This window comes from Tenrec ecaudatus, chromosome 12, assembly GCF_050624435.1.
Source record: "Tenrec ecaudatus isolate mTenEca1 chromosome 12, mTenEca1.hap1, whole genome shotgun sequence".
NCBI lineage: Eukaryota > Metazoa > Chordata > Mammalia > Afrosoricida > Tenrecidae > Tenrec > Tenrec ecaudatus.
In genome coordinates this window covers 115,493,221-115,507,370 of record NC_134541.1, presented here as the reverse complement: position 1 = coordinate 115,507,370, position 14,150 = coordinate 115,493,221, and the positions used below count along the sequence as shown (strand labels likewise).

The following is a 14,150-nucleotide window of genomic DNA, read 5'->3' as shown; positions in this document are numbered from 1 at the left end:
AGTGGGGCATTTCTACTCCGTCCTACTGAGTCACAGTCAACTCGATGGCAAAGGGTTTGGTTGTCTTTGAACATGGGCCCTCTGGAGGAGCCATAGGCAAATGCTCAGGTGTGCTTTGTTCTTCAGGGTCACCAGGGAGCAGGCAGCCAGATGCCGTGCCATGCAGGTCAAATGCAGGGGGACAGACATGGAGCTGGGGGTGGGGGGAGTACGTCAGTGTGTGTGCGACGTAAGGAAGTGGCTCCATCAGCTATGGGGACTGGTCCTCAGCACGCCTCAAAGAGCTCTGGGTGATGAGAGGCCCGTGCTCCCTTGCACCTAGCATTGTAAATTCCCAACTCCTGCATCTGATTGGGTCTGTTAGATAACAGTTGACAGGAACGGAAGGCACCCCAGCCCAGGCCAGCTTTACCGGGAAGTCCCTTCCATGTCTCCCAACAGGAATCCTGAAGCGGGATAGGGGCGTGTCAAGGAGACATTCCAGCCCTGTGCCCCATCATCATGCTGGCTCTACTGGAATGGTGGAGGCAGTTCCGGGCAACACTCCAATAGGAACATTCCAGAAAAGTGGCTTGAAATGAGTCACATGTACCTTCAGGCCAGTCAGGAAGAAGCTGGAGGATGAAAAGCCAGATGGATTGCTAAAGAGTGGGGATCAACTAGATGGTGGTACGTTTGAGCAGGGTGGGCAAAGTGTCTGCGACTATCCCACTGGGCAGAGGTGAATTAAGACAGCAGGCCTTCCTGGGAGCTGACCACACGACGGACAAAGCCACTTTCCTCCAAGTGGAAGCTTGACCTTTTGTGGGTTCAGCAGAGACTCCTAATGGAAGACGCAACCAGGGGCTGGAGCAGGGTCAGCCTTGGAATTGGAAGGCACTCAGAGTGGGGAAGACATGTCTTCTGACTCAAACACTTGAGTGGATAGTCCTGGTGGTGGTGTCTGTTGTGCACTGCAAGGTCGGTGATTCCAGCCCAGCAGCTGCTCCTGTAATGATTTACAGCCTTAGAAACGCCCTGGGGCACTTCTCTGTCCCATGAGTCAGAATCGACTTGATGGCAGTGAGCTTGGTTTAGGGTTTTGGTTTTTTGAATCCAGAGAGACGCCTTGGTGTCTTAGTGGTCGGCTGCTCACCAAAAAAGTCAGGTTCAAACCTAGAGCTGATCAACCCTGCAGGAATCCACGTTGGCCATGCAGAGACTATAGGGTGCGCGAGCCCTGGTTCCCCAAGATTTAGCGTGGCTGCCCGAGGGGGGGGTTCTGGAAAGTGCGCTGTCGATCGTCTCACCTCAGCTAAGCCCTGTGATGGCTGGGGAGTGAGGGCAGGCCGTTCGATCTCTTTGTGCATTTAGTCGGGCTTAAATTTGTCCTTCCATGCCTCATTAGGTGAACATTTCTGAGTTCCGTTTGGTTTCGGGAAACTTGTTCTTGTTAAGCAGACAGGAAATCCGTGAAGTCTACTGAAGCAGACAAGGCTGGGCTGCCACGACGCAATGACCCGAACGAACGCCTCCCCACTTGCGTGTAGACAGATTGTGTACTTCCTGTAGCTCCACCTTTGTGAGTTAAATGCCCCCTGCTTTTCCCACCCCCACCCCCTCCTGCAGGTTGTTCCCATGCTCCATTCCAGTCTCCAATGGAACATAGCAACTCTGGAATTTCTGCTGGGAAGCTGGAGGTGATGTGAGGGAAGGTCGGCAGAGAACCCAGCTGAGCTCGAGTTGGGTTTTACCAGCCCCGCTACCAGTTCTGTTGGCCATTTCAGGGATTTCTCACTGACCCATGCCCTGTCTTTGTGGTCTCCCTTCTTAGCAGGGAACCCCATCGCCCACTTGATTTCTTGGTGGGACCCCTGATAGCTCTGCCTTGTCCTGGTAGGCTCTGTCTTAAGGCCACCACTTTTGCACAACCAGATGGGCCCAAGGCTCTACTTTTCCAAATAGCTGGAATTCTCCCCTAGAAGAGATAATGTATCCAATTCTACAGAAGAGTCTTTCCTTCCCATCTTGTGGGAGCAGAGCAGGGTTCCTTCCCAAAGATGCCTACATCCCAATCCCCAGAAGCTCTCAGTATGTCTGATGACAAGGCAAAGGGGAGCTAAGGTAGCAGATGGTTTGACTTTGGTTGTTTTTCAGTTGACCTTAAAATCGATTACCCTAGATGGTCAGGGTGTGTCCACAGAGTAATCAGTCTTTAAAGGGACGGAGTGAGGGGGGGGGGGTGCTAACCTGCAGTGTCAGGCAGTGTGACCAAGGCTAAGCCAGGCAAGGCCAGCTTTTAACAACGGAAGAGACCATAAGCCAAGAGATGCGGGCGGCCTCGGGAAGATGGAAAAGACACAGTAAAATAACCCAAACTGCCCCTAAAGCCCACAGAAAGGGAGGGAACCTGTTAAACATTTGAGCTTTCAGCCTCCAGAGACCTATGCCGGACCGTAAGATACTTTGTACTGTGGCCATCTACCAATGTGTGTCCATCTACTACAGTGCCAATGGAAACTGCTTAGAGGACCCACAGAAGGCCTGCATTCTTACCTAATTCCCTTCAAGCGCTGCTTGGATTCTTCTGCATACTGACAATAGTGGGCTTCATCTCAGGCAGGCCAGGCAGTAGTCTCGGCAGTGGGCTGGGGAAACCACACACAGGAACACCCCACCTCTAAGCTACCAAGGCAAGGCTGTGGGTGAAGAAGCAACTCCCTTTGATGCCCCGCGCACCTGACCTCATGAAAATCCAGGCTCAGGACACTAGCAGAGCCACATAAACTCACATTTGCAAACTCCAAAGAAATGACTTGGACATAACTTGGTGAAATTTCTCACTTAAGCAGAACTACATAAGTAAATGTATATACACATTATTTTCCTGGAGATCAAAATAATGTGTACTAAAGGTTGCCTGTGACGTTTGAGGCCCCCTGGGGCACTGTGATGGGCTGCTGACCATGAGATCAGTGGTCACGCTCACCAAATTCGCCACAGAAGGAATGGTTTCCGTTGAGGGTCACTTGAAAGAGTTGGAATAGCACTAGGTGACAGTGGGTTTGGCTTTGGGTTTAAACTGAAATCAGGTGGTTAATTTGCTTAGCTTCATTCTCCCTAGTTAATTTTAAGAAAAGATAAGTTCTTGTGGTTAGAATTCAGTTCTAGAGACTTACCAAATGCCTACTGTCCTCCCGTACACTGAGCAAAAGGCGGAAAAGAAAGTGCCGTGGTACTGCAGGGCAGTGTTGCCTTGCCCCTCAGTCACCCTGGTTCCTCGTCTCTACAACAAGACTGGTACCATCTGAATAAAGTGCTAGCAAAGGGGTCCAATCCCTGCCTCTGTTCTTCAGTGCCATAGTGACAGGCAGCATGACATTGCACATTGCTGCACATTCAGTGGTAGTCCATTTTCTCAACAGAACTTAAGTGGGTGGGAGAAGGAGAGGGAGTGGGGATGGGTGGGGTCATGACCCAGCTAGCCAGAAAAAAAAAAATTTAATCATAGCATACTCTTAGGTCTTTAACTGTGCAGTAACAACAGAAGTGCGTGTTTCTGAGAGTCTGATTCTTTTCTGAGGTTTACTGGGATCCTGTCTTTTGCAAAGACTAATGAGATGAAATGTCATTGGTGCCTGGGTTGAGCTTCCTCAAGGCGCTCTAGTTTGGGGCACTTCAAATCCACAACTTGGGATGTTTCCATGGAGAACAGGTTATAGGCTATTCACTTACTGCTGCTCTGGTTCAAATGGCCAGTGGCAGCTTGTCAGCAGGACTAAGTCAAACCAACCCCACAGACAGCGAGCGGATTCCAACTCACAGCCACCCGATAGACCAGGCTCCCAGCCCACCGCTCGGAACAGAGAAGTGGTCAGCATCACGTTACAGCTGAAAAACACTGGGCTAACAAGTTGGGATGTTTTCTCCTCCTGGGTGAAGGGTTGCAAGTAGTTAAGTGAGCAATACAGGCTGATCCTCTAGGACATTTATTTGGTTAGTGTACTTGTCACCAAAGCCACAGTCTCAAGTGTGGCCTTGCCTCCTTTGACCTGCCCACATGGTTGGACAACCCAGAGCTGCTTTTGATAGAAAAATGCTGATGGCTGAGCCAGCTGCCTTTCATCAGTCAGCTCCCGAGGCGGCATTCCACTCCATACCTTAGGCTTTGAAATAAGGAGTGGGAACTGTGGCTCTAGAAAAGTGTACTCTGCGTTCTGTTCTTTCTCAAAATATGAAAGCAAAACAAAAAAATCTACCAAAGGTAAAGACGTTACTGGTGTCCATTCGTTTTTCTTGCCAATGGCCCATTCAATTCTTCACGGAGCTCACATCCAATGCAGCTATTGCCCCATATTGGAAGGCTCGCTGTCCCCAGTTCCCCATCAGAAATCATCCTTGTAGACTCAAGCCGAAGTGTGAACCAGTCTGTGTGTGTTTTGATAACCACCACCCTAAAAACCTGCAAGCAGGAAAAGTCCAGGCCAAGTGTGTGTCTCTGAACTTGGCCCTGGAAGATCCCAACCCAGGCCTGGGAAGGCCAAGGTCAGGCCCGTGTCTGCAGGGGGAGTCTCAGCGCCAGCTCTGCCAAGTGACTCATAGCTGGTTGTTTGCTTCGCTTCTTGATGTATTCCAGAGTTTTCACCTAGAAGGAAAAAAGAAATCATTACCTCCCTGATCACAATCCTCTATCTTTGGAACCTAAGGCACCAGCAAACTAGCCATTGTGTGAATCTTTGCATTTTTCTGGTAGAGAAAGTGAAGTCCTTGAAGGATGGAGACAACCAGCAAAGTCTAAATACAACTTCTTGGATTACAACTTGCCCTTGTAAAGTCAGATCTGGGAGGCACCTAGGAGCTCCTGACCTTTTAATGTGTGTGGGTTTGGGATGCAGAGGGCATATGTTTTGAACTGCTCTGTGGCCCCCGTCAGCAAGAACCCTAGGCCTTTGGAAGGAGAGGCGGGGCTGCTTGCTGGCCAGGTCTGATGCCAAGTCGAGCCCAGATGTCTGGGCAGCGGAGCGGCCCTCGGGGCGCCTCACCATGGTCCTGGTGTCCGCACAGCCGTGCCGCTGGGCCAGGTGCCACAGGTTGACGGAGAGCTGGTTCAGCTTGTTGTTGCGCAGGTCCCCGTGGGCCAGGATGCTGTTGAAGAAGGAGAGGCCCAGCGAACTCTGGCGCTTCAGGGCCTGAAACAGACAAGGGTAAGTGTCTCACTGGGCTCAGGCTGGGCCTGGGAGCAGTGCTGACTCTGAGCCAGGTCACTCCTGCCACCTTTTTGCTGGTGGGCCTTGCTGGGTAACTTCCTGAGCACCTGCCAGTGTCTTCATCTGTAAGGTAATACTGCCTTTTAGGGACCTTTGGGGGATTGAGCGAGTGATGTATGCAAAGCGTTAGCTCACTAGCTCTTAAGCAACAGAAGCAGAGGTGAGCGAGTCTTTCAGGCGACTGAATGCTCCTTGTGGGTTCCGTGAAACGGAACCAACCAAAGGAAGTTGTCTTTCTTTCCTGCAAGGGAAAAATGTAACTAAGAAGGCTAAAATGCTCTTTCTTCTAATGTGCTCCCCGGGCTGCCTAGAAGCGCAGCCACTTGCCCCTGGGCCGCTGGCAACAAGAACACAAGACCACCAGCCTCAAATGGAGCTGCCCAAGCCCTGGCGCCTACGCCTTGCGTCCACAGCGCTTTTTACACTCTGAGGGCCAGCTTGTTCCCCTCCTGCTCGGCAGTACCTTCACTAAGCAAAGTCCCACCAAACCTGAGTGGCTTCTCCCAGGTCAGAATCTTGTCTTTTTGTGAAGAAATAAAAAGCCGAGAGCACCTTCAGACTTGGGTGGTCGGAGGCTGAATTGCAATGAAGAGACTTGGGTCCCACAGGAAGGAAGCCTTTGGTAACAGGCCAGAGCTACGGAGAGGCACCCGGAATCGAGGTACCCCACCATCACAGCCCCTCCCCATCGGGCTGCACAGTGCCTTCCTCCTCACAGGCCTGGGGCAAGGGTGCCATCCTCCTGCTCACCCACTCGGGGCGCACTGGTGGTGTCAGGGAAACTCCGAGCAGCCGGGCAGAGCGCATGCCACTCAACACGTTCCAGCCCATTCTACCCGCCTGTGAAACCAGCCCTCCTCCGACTCAGGAGAAGAGCAGCACGCCATTTTCTGCCTGGGTCTAAAGGACCAAGCGCAAAGACAATTCTATTTCAAGCCAATTCAAGCTTCCACAAGGCACGCAGTCTCTGAGAGGCTATTTTCTCTCTCTGTAATTTAGGAGTGAGCATTTTACCCTAAGAAAGCTCAAGTGGAATGCTCATCCCAAGTCTCAGACACACGGGCCTGTTACTGAGAGAATCGAGTCGGGCCTCAAGCCGCCTCCTCTCCACAGAGGCTTTAAATAGAAGAGTTTCTTTTTATTCCTTCCCTAGGAGGACTGCCATTCCCAGGAAGCTGGAAGAGTGGCACGGAGCCTGCTTCACCACACCCAAAGGCTGCCAAGACGCTTGGGGACAGGGGCTGGGACCTGCCCTTGCAAGACAGAGCCCTCTCGCCGTCTGCACCGTGCCTGGGCAACAAGCCTGGTGCTCTCAGGTCACTGCTCAAACAGGGGCTGGCGGGTTCCATTTCCGCCCAGGCTTTTCCTGGGCCGTGTGCATCTGGACAAGCACTTTCAGTACTGGTCTCTGGTGTCTATGTGAGTGGAGATGATCTCAGCTTCTTGGGATGCCCATCACCACTCACAGAAATGAGAAAGGTTAAATTAAAATAAAATCACTCCAAATCCTTCCGTTCTGGGCTTGCTGTTCAGGGTGTGCTTGGGCAGTGTGTGGGAGTGGGTGCAGGTGTGTGTCCAGTCATTCATGATGTCGTGGTGTGAAGAAATGGGTTTGCCAACCACACTGCTAATTTCTCCTGGGTGCACCCTGCCACCCAGTACACACCTACCACTCCTCTCAGATCAGTGTTCTTACCAACCAGGATGCTCGCTATCCTACGTGGTTAGGGGCACCTCCTCGCCAGGGTGTGGTGTGGCAGCATCCAGGATCCCAAGGCAGAAGCATTTGTTTGGGGGTTTTGTTTTGTTTTTGAGCTTTAGTGTGCTGACCCAAAGGTGAGACCTTGAGTCAGCGTGGCTGGATTTGGTAGAGGGTGTCAGCAAACAGAGCCCCTACCCTCCCTGCCCCGCTATGCCTACTCTCTTTCCAGGACCATTTGATGGCCCTAGAGATGGGGCCTCCGGCCATGCAGGTTTGCACTGTGTCCATATGGCCACGTCTTTCTCGGTGGAGCAGGAAAGGTGGACACGGGCTGGGATGGCATCTTTTTTTTTTCTTTTTTTTTTCTTTTTTTTTTCAGGCCCCAACCCCACCCTAGCCCAAACGATCTGGGATGGCATCTTAAAGGGGCTGGATGTGAGTGGAAAGCCAGTTTGTTTGTGTTTATGCAAAGCATATGGGGCAGAGGGAGGGAAGCAGTGTCTAGGTCCAGAAGGAATCCATGGGTTGGAGAAAGGGTAATGGGAGGAAGGGGCTGGGAGCAAAAGCACATGAACTGTCTCAGATCTGAGAAAGGGGACAAAGGGAGGGCAGTGAGAAAAGCCAGGCCCTTCCTACTGAGATGAGATCAGAGATGAGCTGTCAGGTTGTCTTCTGATAGGTGGGAATCCCACCTCTGAGAAGCGCAGGGCTTCCAGCAGGCAACTAAGAGTCAAGAGTAATACCCTGGGAAGGTACAAGGAGGTGTCAGGCTAGGCAATGGCCAGCATTCACTTAACCAGCCTCCACCTCAATATCAGGTCCCAGATGATCCAAGGACATGGCATGTGTGGTAGTCACCTAATCTGGTGTCAATTTAAGGATTAAGAGTGTAGGGGTAGAGTCTAGGTTGTCAATCTGGAGATAGCCAATGAGACTTCTGTGTGGGCATGGCCTTCTGAGAATTCTGGGAAACCTGGGACTTCCTCCTTGGAGGCAGAAGACACCTCTCTTTCTCTCTGCTACTTCCTGGGAGACATGGCAGAAGACAAGCCACATGGACGCAACCAGACCTCAGAAGCCAGAGAAGCCACAGAGAGACCCCTGCCAGTGCTAAGATGTTTCCAATGACACTGGATCCAAAGACTTTCTACCCACTAGCCTGTGATCGTCCTGCACTCGGCGTTATTGCATGTGTTTCATCAGTCTGAAGAGGACTTTATAGATTGGTATCGGACATATGGGCTAATATCAGATTTATGGCCTTGGAGTGCGCTGGGTTGGGATGTTTTCTCAATGTTTAATTACTCTTGTATATAAATCTCTTTCTTATACACATATGTGTGTCCATGGATTTGTTTCTCTAATCCCCACAGACTAACACAGCATGGAAGGAGAATTCCAGGCCCTAGCTTTGACTCTGAAGGAGCTGCCGACTTTCTCCCCTCCCCTTATCTTGAGGACACACCAGAAAGAAAGCAGCCTTAATGCAATGAAGGAGATTTGTCTCTACTCAGCAGCCAAGTGACCTAGCCAAGCCTGAGACAGGGTTCGTGGGATCCATCTATCACTCATGTTTGGGTCAATGCTGCGAAACGGGAGCCATGCCAGCATGGTCTGGGGAGGAAACTAGTAGTAATTTCTACTGCTTTATACAGAAATGAAGGAGCACATGAGGTGCTGTGGATGAGGGGTTGGGCTGCTAACCTCAAGGTCGGTGGTTCAAACCCAGCAGCTGTTCAGCAGGAGAAAGATGAATCTCTCTGCTCCAGTAAAGATTCAGAGTCTCCGAAACCCTTATAGGCTGACACCCAGTTATAATTGAACCGTTTTATATTGAAATCCCCCATTCAATCAGCCTTCTATTTGGGACAAACTCAAAGGTGCTCTGAAGATATAAAAGCTGTAACATTTGATAAAAGAATATATTTCCTGTGGCTAGGAGCATGGGTTCTAGGCAACATCGCCTAGTTACCAGGAATGCTCTCTCCTCTGAAGGGGAGAACACCTGAACCCCAGCCCCTTGGGGTCTGTCCATTTCATGTACCCGCCACACTTGAGCCACACCAAGAGCTTGGGACACCAGTCCCTCCCTGCTGCCGTTGTCTGATGGTGACCACTAGTGCAGGACCTGGGTCCCGGCGGCGCTCGGCGTGGGAAATCGGGCCTCTAGGCCCCGCTGCTCTGCTGCAGCCCGAGGGGCTGCACAGGCTTCCATGTGCCTCGGTGGAAATGAGCATCGTGGCCTGTCCACCTTGCAGGCGGCTCTGGTGATGGGGTGATAGGTGAAAAGGTGAGGTGGGGGGAGCACAGGCCTCTGTTGTAGGTGGCAGATGGATCTCAGGGGGACCCCGAGTCAGGGGTTGGCTGGTCACCAGGCACAGACAGGTCCCTGCACTCCTGGATCTTGCATGCTGCCGGGAGGCCAGCAGCTGACACAGGGCACTTCAGGCAGGGCTGGAGCACCTCAGAGGCGGCCGGCAGGGGCCCAAGGGATGGGGGAGGGCCTCTCTGCCAACGTTGACTTTCTGCTGAGCCCTAACTGGTCAGGAGACCTGGGGGAGTTCCATTCCAAAAGGAGGAAGCAGCAGCAGCAATTGTGTGAAGTCACTTCCCTTTCCAGAAAGAACGCCACATCACCCAGGAACCAGGCTTTCCCAGCCTGGGGCGGCGGGCACCCACCTCGTCCTTGGCCAGTGCTTTCAGGTGCTCCAGGATCTGCGCCATCACTGTCTCACACAGCTTGTTGTTTTCCGCCAGGAACTTGGAGTCCCCCCCGTAGAGGCTGTCGTTGGAGTCCACTGAGGGGACAAACAAGAGCCATGAGACACCCAAGCCCTCCCACACAGGAGATGGCACGGCCCATGGAAACGGGCTGGGCCTTGGGAACCATAGAGCAGACAATGGGCCTTTGGGTGGTCTGAGCTGCCAGGGCCCAGTGATATGGAGGTCCTTGTCCCCATGCCCATTGCCCAAGGGGGCACCAATCTTCACAGCAGCTGCCACTGGCACGCATCTTCTGTGTGCCAGGCCTGGAGCCAACGGTTCTCCTGCCTCACTCCAGGGTCCCAGCCTGCACCAGGTGGGGAAAGGGGCTCAGAGGCAATCCCAGGCAGAAAACAGGAACAGAGGCCCAAGCTCCCACCGCTGCACTCAGCTGCGGGCCTGTCACCCTTCTGCAAAACAGCCATCGACCTGATTTCTGCTTTTCCACTCCCAGCAATCCAATGCAGCGTCTTCGAGGCTGTACATCTCTACGTGAGCATACAGCCTCAACTTTCTGGCATGGAGCAGCTGATGGGCTTGAACAGCTGACCCTGAGGTTAGCAGTCCTATGATGGCCCAACAGGGCCCCTGGGAATGCACCATAAATGTGCTCAACTGCTCGGGAACCTTTTTTATCTTTGGAACTGCTGGAGGCTGAAAGGCCTTCCTCTGTGACCACTGCCTGAGCCCACAGTGGCCTCAAGGCTGACCGCTCCCTCCTCTCAGCTGCCACCTTCCCACCCCTGACCGTCACAGGAGTGTCACCTACTCTGGGTATGGAGAGACAGGAGAGGGAGGCAGGATACGCTGGCTAGTAAGACAGAAGGCTTCCAAACGTTTGTGGGAAAATGGATTTGAAAGATGATCCAAGTTTCCCACACACGCTTGGAAGACCCTCATATGCCTTGGTGATCTTCCACATCCGCACACGATGGCGCGGGGCTCTTTTATGACTGGACAATGCTCCTCTGGTGGACGGGCCCAGCCCGCGGGCACTCCGGCTCTTTTCTTTCTCATGTTTTGGCTAAGGCCAACCTAACTAACAAACTCGCTGCCATTGAGTTGAGTGTGACTCCGGGAAACCCTGCAGACAAGGCAGAATTGACCCTGGGGGTTTCCAAGCCTGTAACTCATTATGGGAGCAAAAGGCAAGGCTAGCCTGCTGCCCAAACCTTCAAGGCCGGCGAATCCCACCGTTCCTCCCACTGTGAGCGCGTCAGGCCTCCTTTTCCCTGATGTTCCAGCTGCCTCAGCCCACTCCGAACTCTGAGCTGCCCATTCACCCTCACAACCTGCCATCACACACAGCCCAGACAGCTGACCACAAGTCTCAGCGGGACTGAATCACTGGGCTCCCTGCTCCCTGTCCCTCAGGTAAACTCCAAGCCCACCCCTCCCTCCACGGGATGGAAGCCCGATACTGCCTTGGTGACTAATGGCCCACCAGCCGGGCGTCAGGTGGGTGGTGAAGGCCCTGACCGCAGCAGGCGCTCCGGAGCTCGGGTCTCTGTGGCGCTCAGGCTGGTGCTCTCTGCCAGGTGGGGGACAGCAGTTATTCTTGGAGAGGGGAAAGAATCCGATCCCGGCACCGCCATTACCGGATTCTGCAGGGCAGCAAAACTGCAGCTGGTGAAGGAATGTCTCATGTCTGGTGCTGGAGACTGGAATAGTATCTGGGACAAATTCCCTGGCTTCCTCAGGCTGGGGATCTACTCTTGCCTAGTTCATGCAGCATGGAGGAGGCAGAAGATAAAGGACGTTTGTGGCCAATGCCAAAGCCACAAGCTTCCTGCCCACCGGTTCAGAAGTGTGTTCAGGGTGGGCTGCTCACTGCCCCACCTCCATAATGAGGGCTTGCTCTACACCAGGTTCTGGGCTGCGAGCTGGGGACCAGTGGGGACCAAGCTGGACTGGGTCTCCCCAGAGCTTACAGTCTGCTGGGGGAGAGAGATCCGCACACAGCACACTGAAAGACTCAAGGGTTCCGTGTGCTGGGAGGAGGTCGTCCTGGGGGAGCCATGGAGCCTTCAAATCTAAGCTGGGGAAGGAGTTCTGGAACCAGTGAGATCTCAGCTGAGCTCATGCATAAAAATTAAGCCTTTCTCTGGACATCAATGGCTGGGAAAGGGCACCTGGCGTCTGCCACAGCAAAGGACCGAAGAACCCATGGGAAGAAACTCTCCTGGAGATGGACAGACCCAGGAGCCCTGACCATGGGTTTGCATGCGCCAGCACTCATGCCGATGGCGCAAGGCCGGGCAACACTTCCTTCTGATGGGCTTCAGGCCCATGAGGTGGAGCTGACTCCACAGTCACTACAGGAGAAGCTGGGTTCTAATGATGGCGGTTGGGTACTAGAAAGGGTGGGAGAAGTGTCAGGAGGGGAAACAAATTTCCCTGTGAATACTTGGTGGGAACAGGAGGGAAAGGGGGAAACTAGAGAATGAGAATTGGTTGGCCAATGGGTAGGAAGGAGGGCCTGAGAATCCAGATGTGGTTCTTAGGAAAATGAGAAGCTGGCCAATGGGTATGAACATGACCCATAATCTGTGTAGGTGTCAGCCTCGGGGGGCCTGCAGATGCAAATGCTTCATGGCCTGGAAGGTGTGTGAATGAGTGGGGTTGCAGAGGGCCTTCGGCTTTTCCAACCAGGATACTCTCCCATATAAGCGAGTGCTCAGTATGCTGAGCCTTCTTCATTTCTGCCTCACGCCGTCTCCCACGCTCACGTGGCAGCACAGGGGCCACTGCACCAGGTCATTGCAAAACATCCTTTTAATAACCTGGAAAGAAAGCGGCTGGCATCGTTCCACAGTGCAAAACTCACCGAATTCCTCTCTTCCAGCAGTTCTAACCTGTGTCAACATTCCCTAAAAGGCTGCCTAGCCAAAGAAAGAGGGAGGGGAACCTGAGACCCCACCCCCTGCAGAGCCCTTGCAGCTCCCCAGGCCTCTCACTCCCATTGCAAGGCTTGACATATCGCAAGGGCACCTCCAAAGTAAACACAGCTGGATTAGTAAGAAGGGAGAACAACCCATTCTGTCTTCGTCCTTAGAACGCGAGACTCGTAGGCTGTCAGATACAGCCTCGCTCCCGCTGATGACAACTGGCTCCTGCCGTCTCTCCTGGCAGCTGCACTGCGAGGGAGACTTCGCTGAGTGTTCTCGAGGAAGAGGAGGGAGAGAAGGTAGGGGATACTCTGCCCCCCTGACATGTCCTATCACTGACAGTTACTTCCATGCCAAGGCCTGGTCCCCCAGTTCTCTTTCCCTGAGAGCCCTTCACAAGAGAGATCAAAACCCCAACACACACACACACACACACACACACACACACACACACACACACACACACACACGAAAGGGCCTTCGGGCACGCTCACTCCCAGCGAAAGGCACATTAACTTGACTTAGAAGAACCAACCAATCTGTCTTGGGAAACATCCAGCCAGCATGCTCCTTAGAAGCAAGGCTGGGCAGACTTCGTCTCCCATACTTTGCACGAGTTGCTGGGCATGACACCCCTAGCAAAGGACGACGTGCGTGATAAAGCAAGGGTCAGCAGGAGAGGGGAAACCCACAACAAGATGGAATGACAAGGGTTGTGAGGCTGACACCGGACTGGGCACTGTCTCATGCTATTGGACACAGGGTCGCAGCAGCAGCACAGCTGACACGGAAGACTGACTGTACAAGGGTTGGTGAGCACTCAGGCCTGGGAGGAGTGAGTGGAAGCGGTTGCCATCTTTCTGGCAGACAGGCAGAATCAACCGGAGCTGAACCCTTACATCAAGCAATCCTCTGGTAGATCTATGAACGAGCACTGGTGCCAGCAAGTCCGTTCTAACCCATAGCTCGTGACTCGATAGACAAAGCAGAGCACCTCACAGATTGCTAAGGCCCCGTGGGTCAGGCGCTGGGTTGCTAGTAGAAGTGTGGCAGTTCAAACCCATCAGCCACTCAGCCAAAGAACAAGGAGGCTGTCTGCTCTCATAAAACATCAGGTTGAGGGTCACTTATGAGTTGTTTGACTCGGCGCCAGTGTGTTTGGTTTCTGGGTCTGGCCTTTTATTGCGCATGCTTTCAAAATGAACCCATGTTGTACCATACACCAGTGTGGATTCATTTCAAGAGAATGTTCGCGGTCCTGGCCTGGATGGTGGTTACCTGGGCGCATTTATTTCGTGATGAACACTGAGCATGATATTTTACTGCCGACAGTATTCTGCAGGCAGCACAGCCATTTAGGACCAGCACAATAAACCAATTCTTCCAATAAATGACTGCCACAAATATTTTGGTCTTCAAGTGCATATGGAAGTGTTTTATAGTACACTGTCATCTATCAGAAGGAGTCTTGGTGGTGGTGGGTGGCACAGTGATTGTGCAATGGGCTGCTAACCACAGGTCAGCAGTTTGAAACCACCAGCCAGCTCCTCA

The 14,150-nt window shown here is 52.8% G+C and overlaps 1 protein-coding gene across 1 annotated transcript in view; it reads right to left on the bottom strand.

Annotated features, from left to right (window-relative positions):
- Positions 1 to 3,952: 3,952 nt before the first annotated feature.
- Positions 3,953 to 14,150, bottom strand: part of VPS35L (VPS35 endosomal protein sorting factor like) — a 119,273-nt gene continuing 109,075 nt past the window's right edge. Inside the window, exons 29-31 of the mRNA XM_075564573.1 lie at positions 9,628 to 9,746; positions 5,022 to 5,168; positions 3,953 to 4,624 (exon numbers count right to left, since the gene is read on the bottom strand). Of these exons, the coding sequence (XP_075420688.1) occupies positions 4,526 to 4,624; positions 5,022 to 5,168; positions 9,628 to 9,746 (365 nt within the window). The 3' untranslated portion in view covers positions 3,953 to 4,525. The remainder of the gene's footprint in view (positions 4,625 to 5,021; positions 5,169 to 9,627; positions 9,747 to 14,150) is intronic.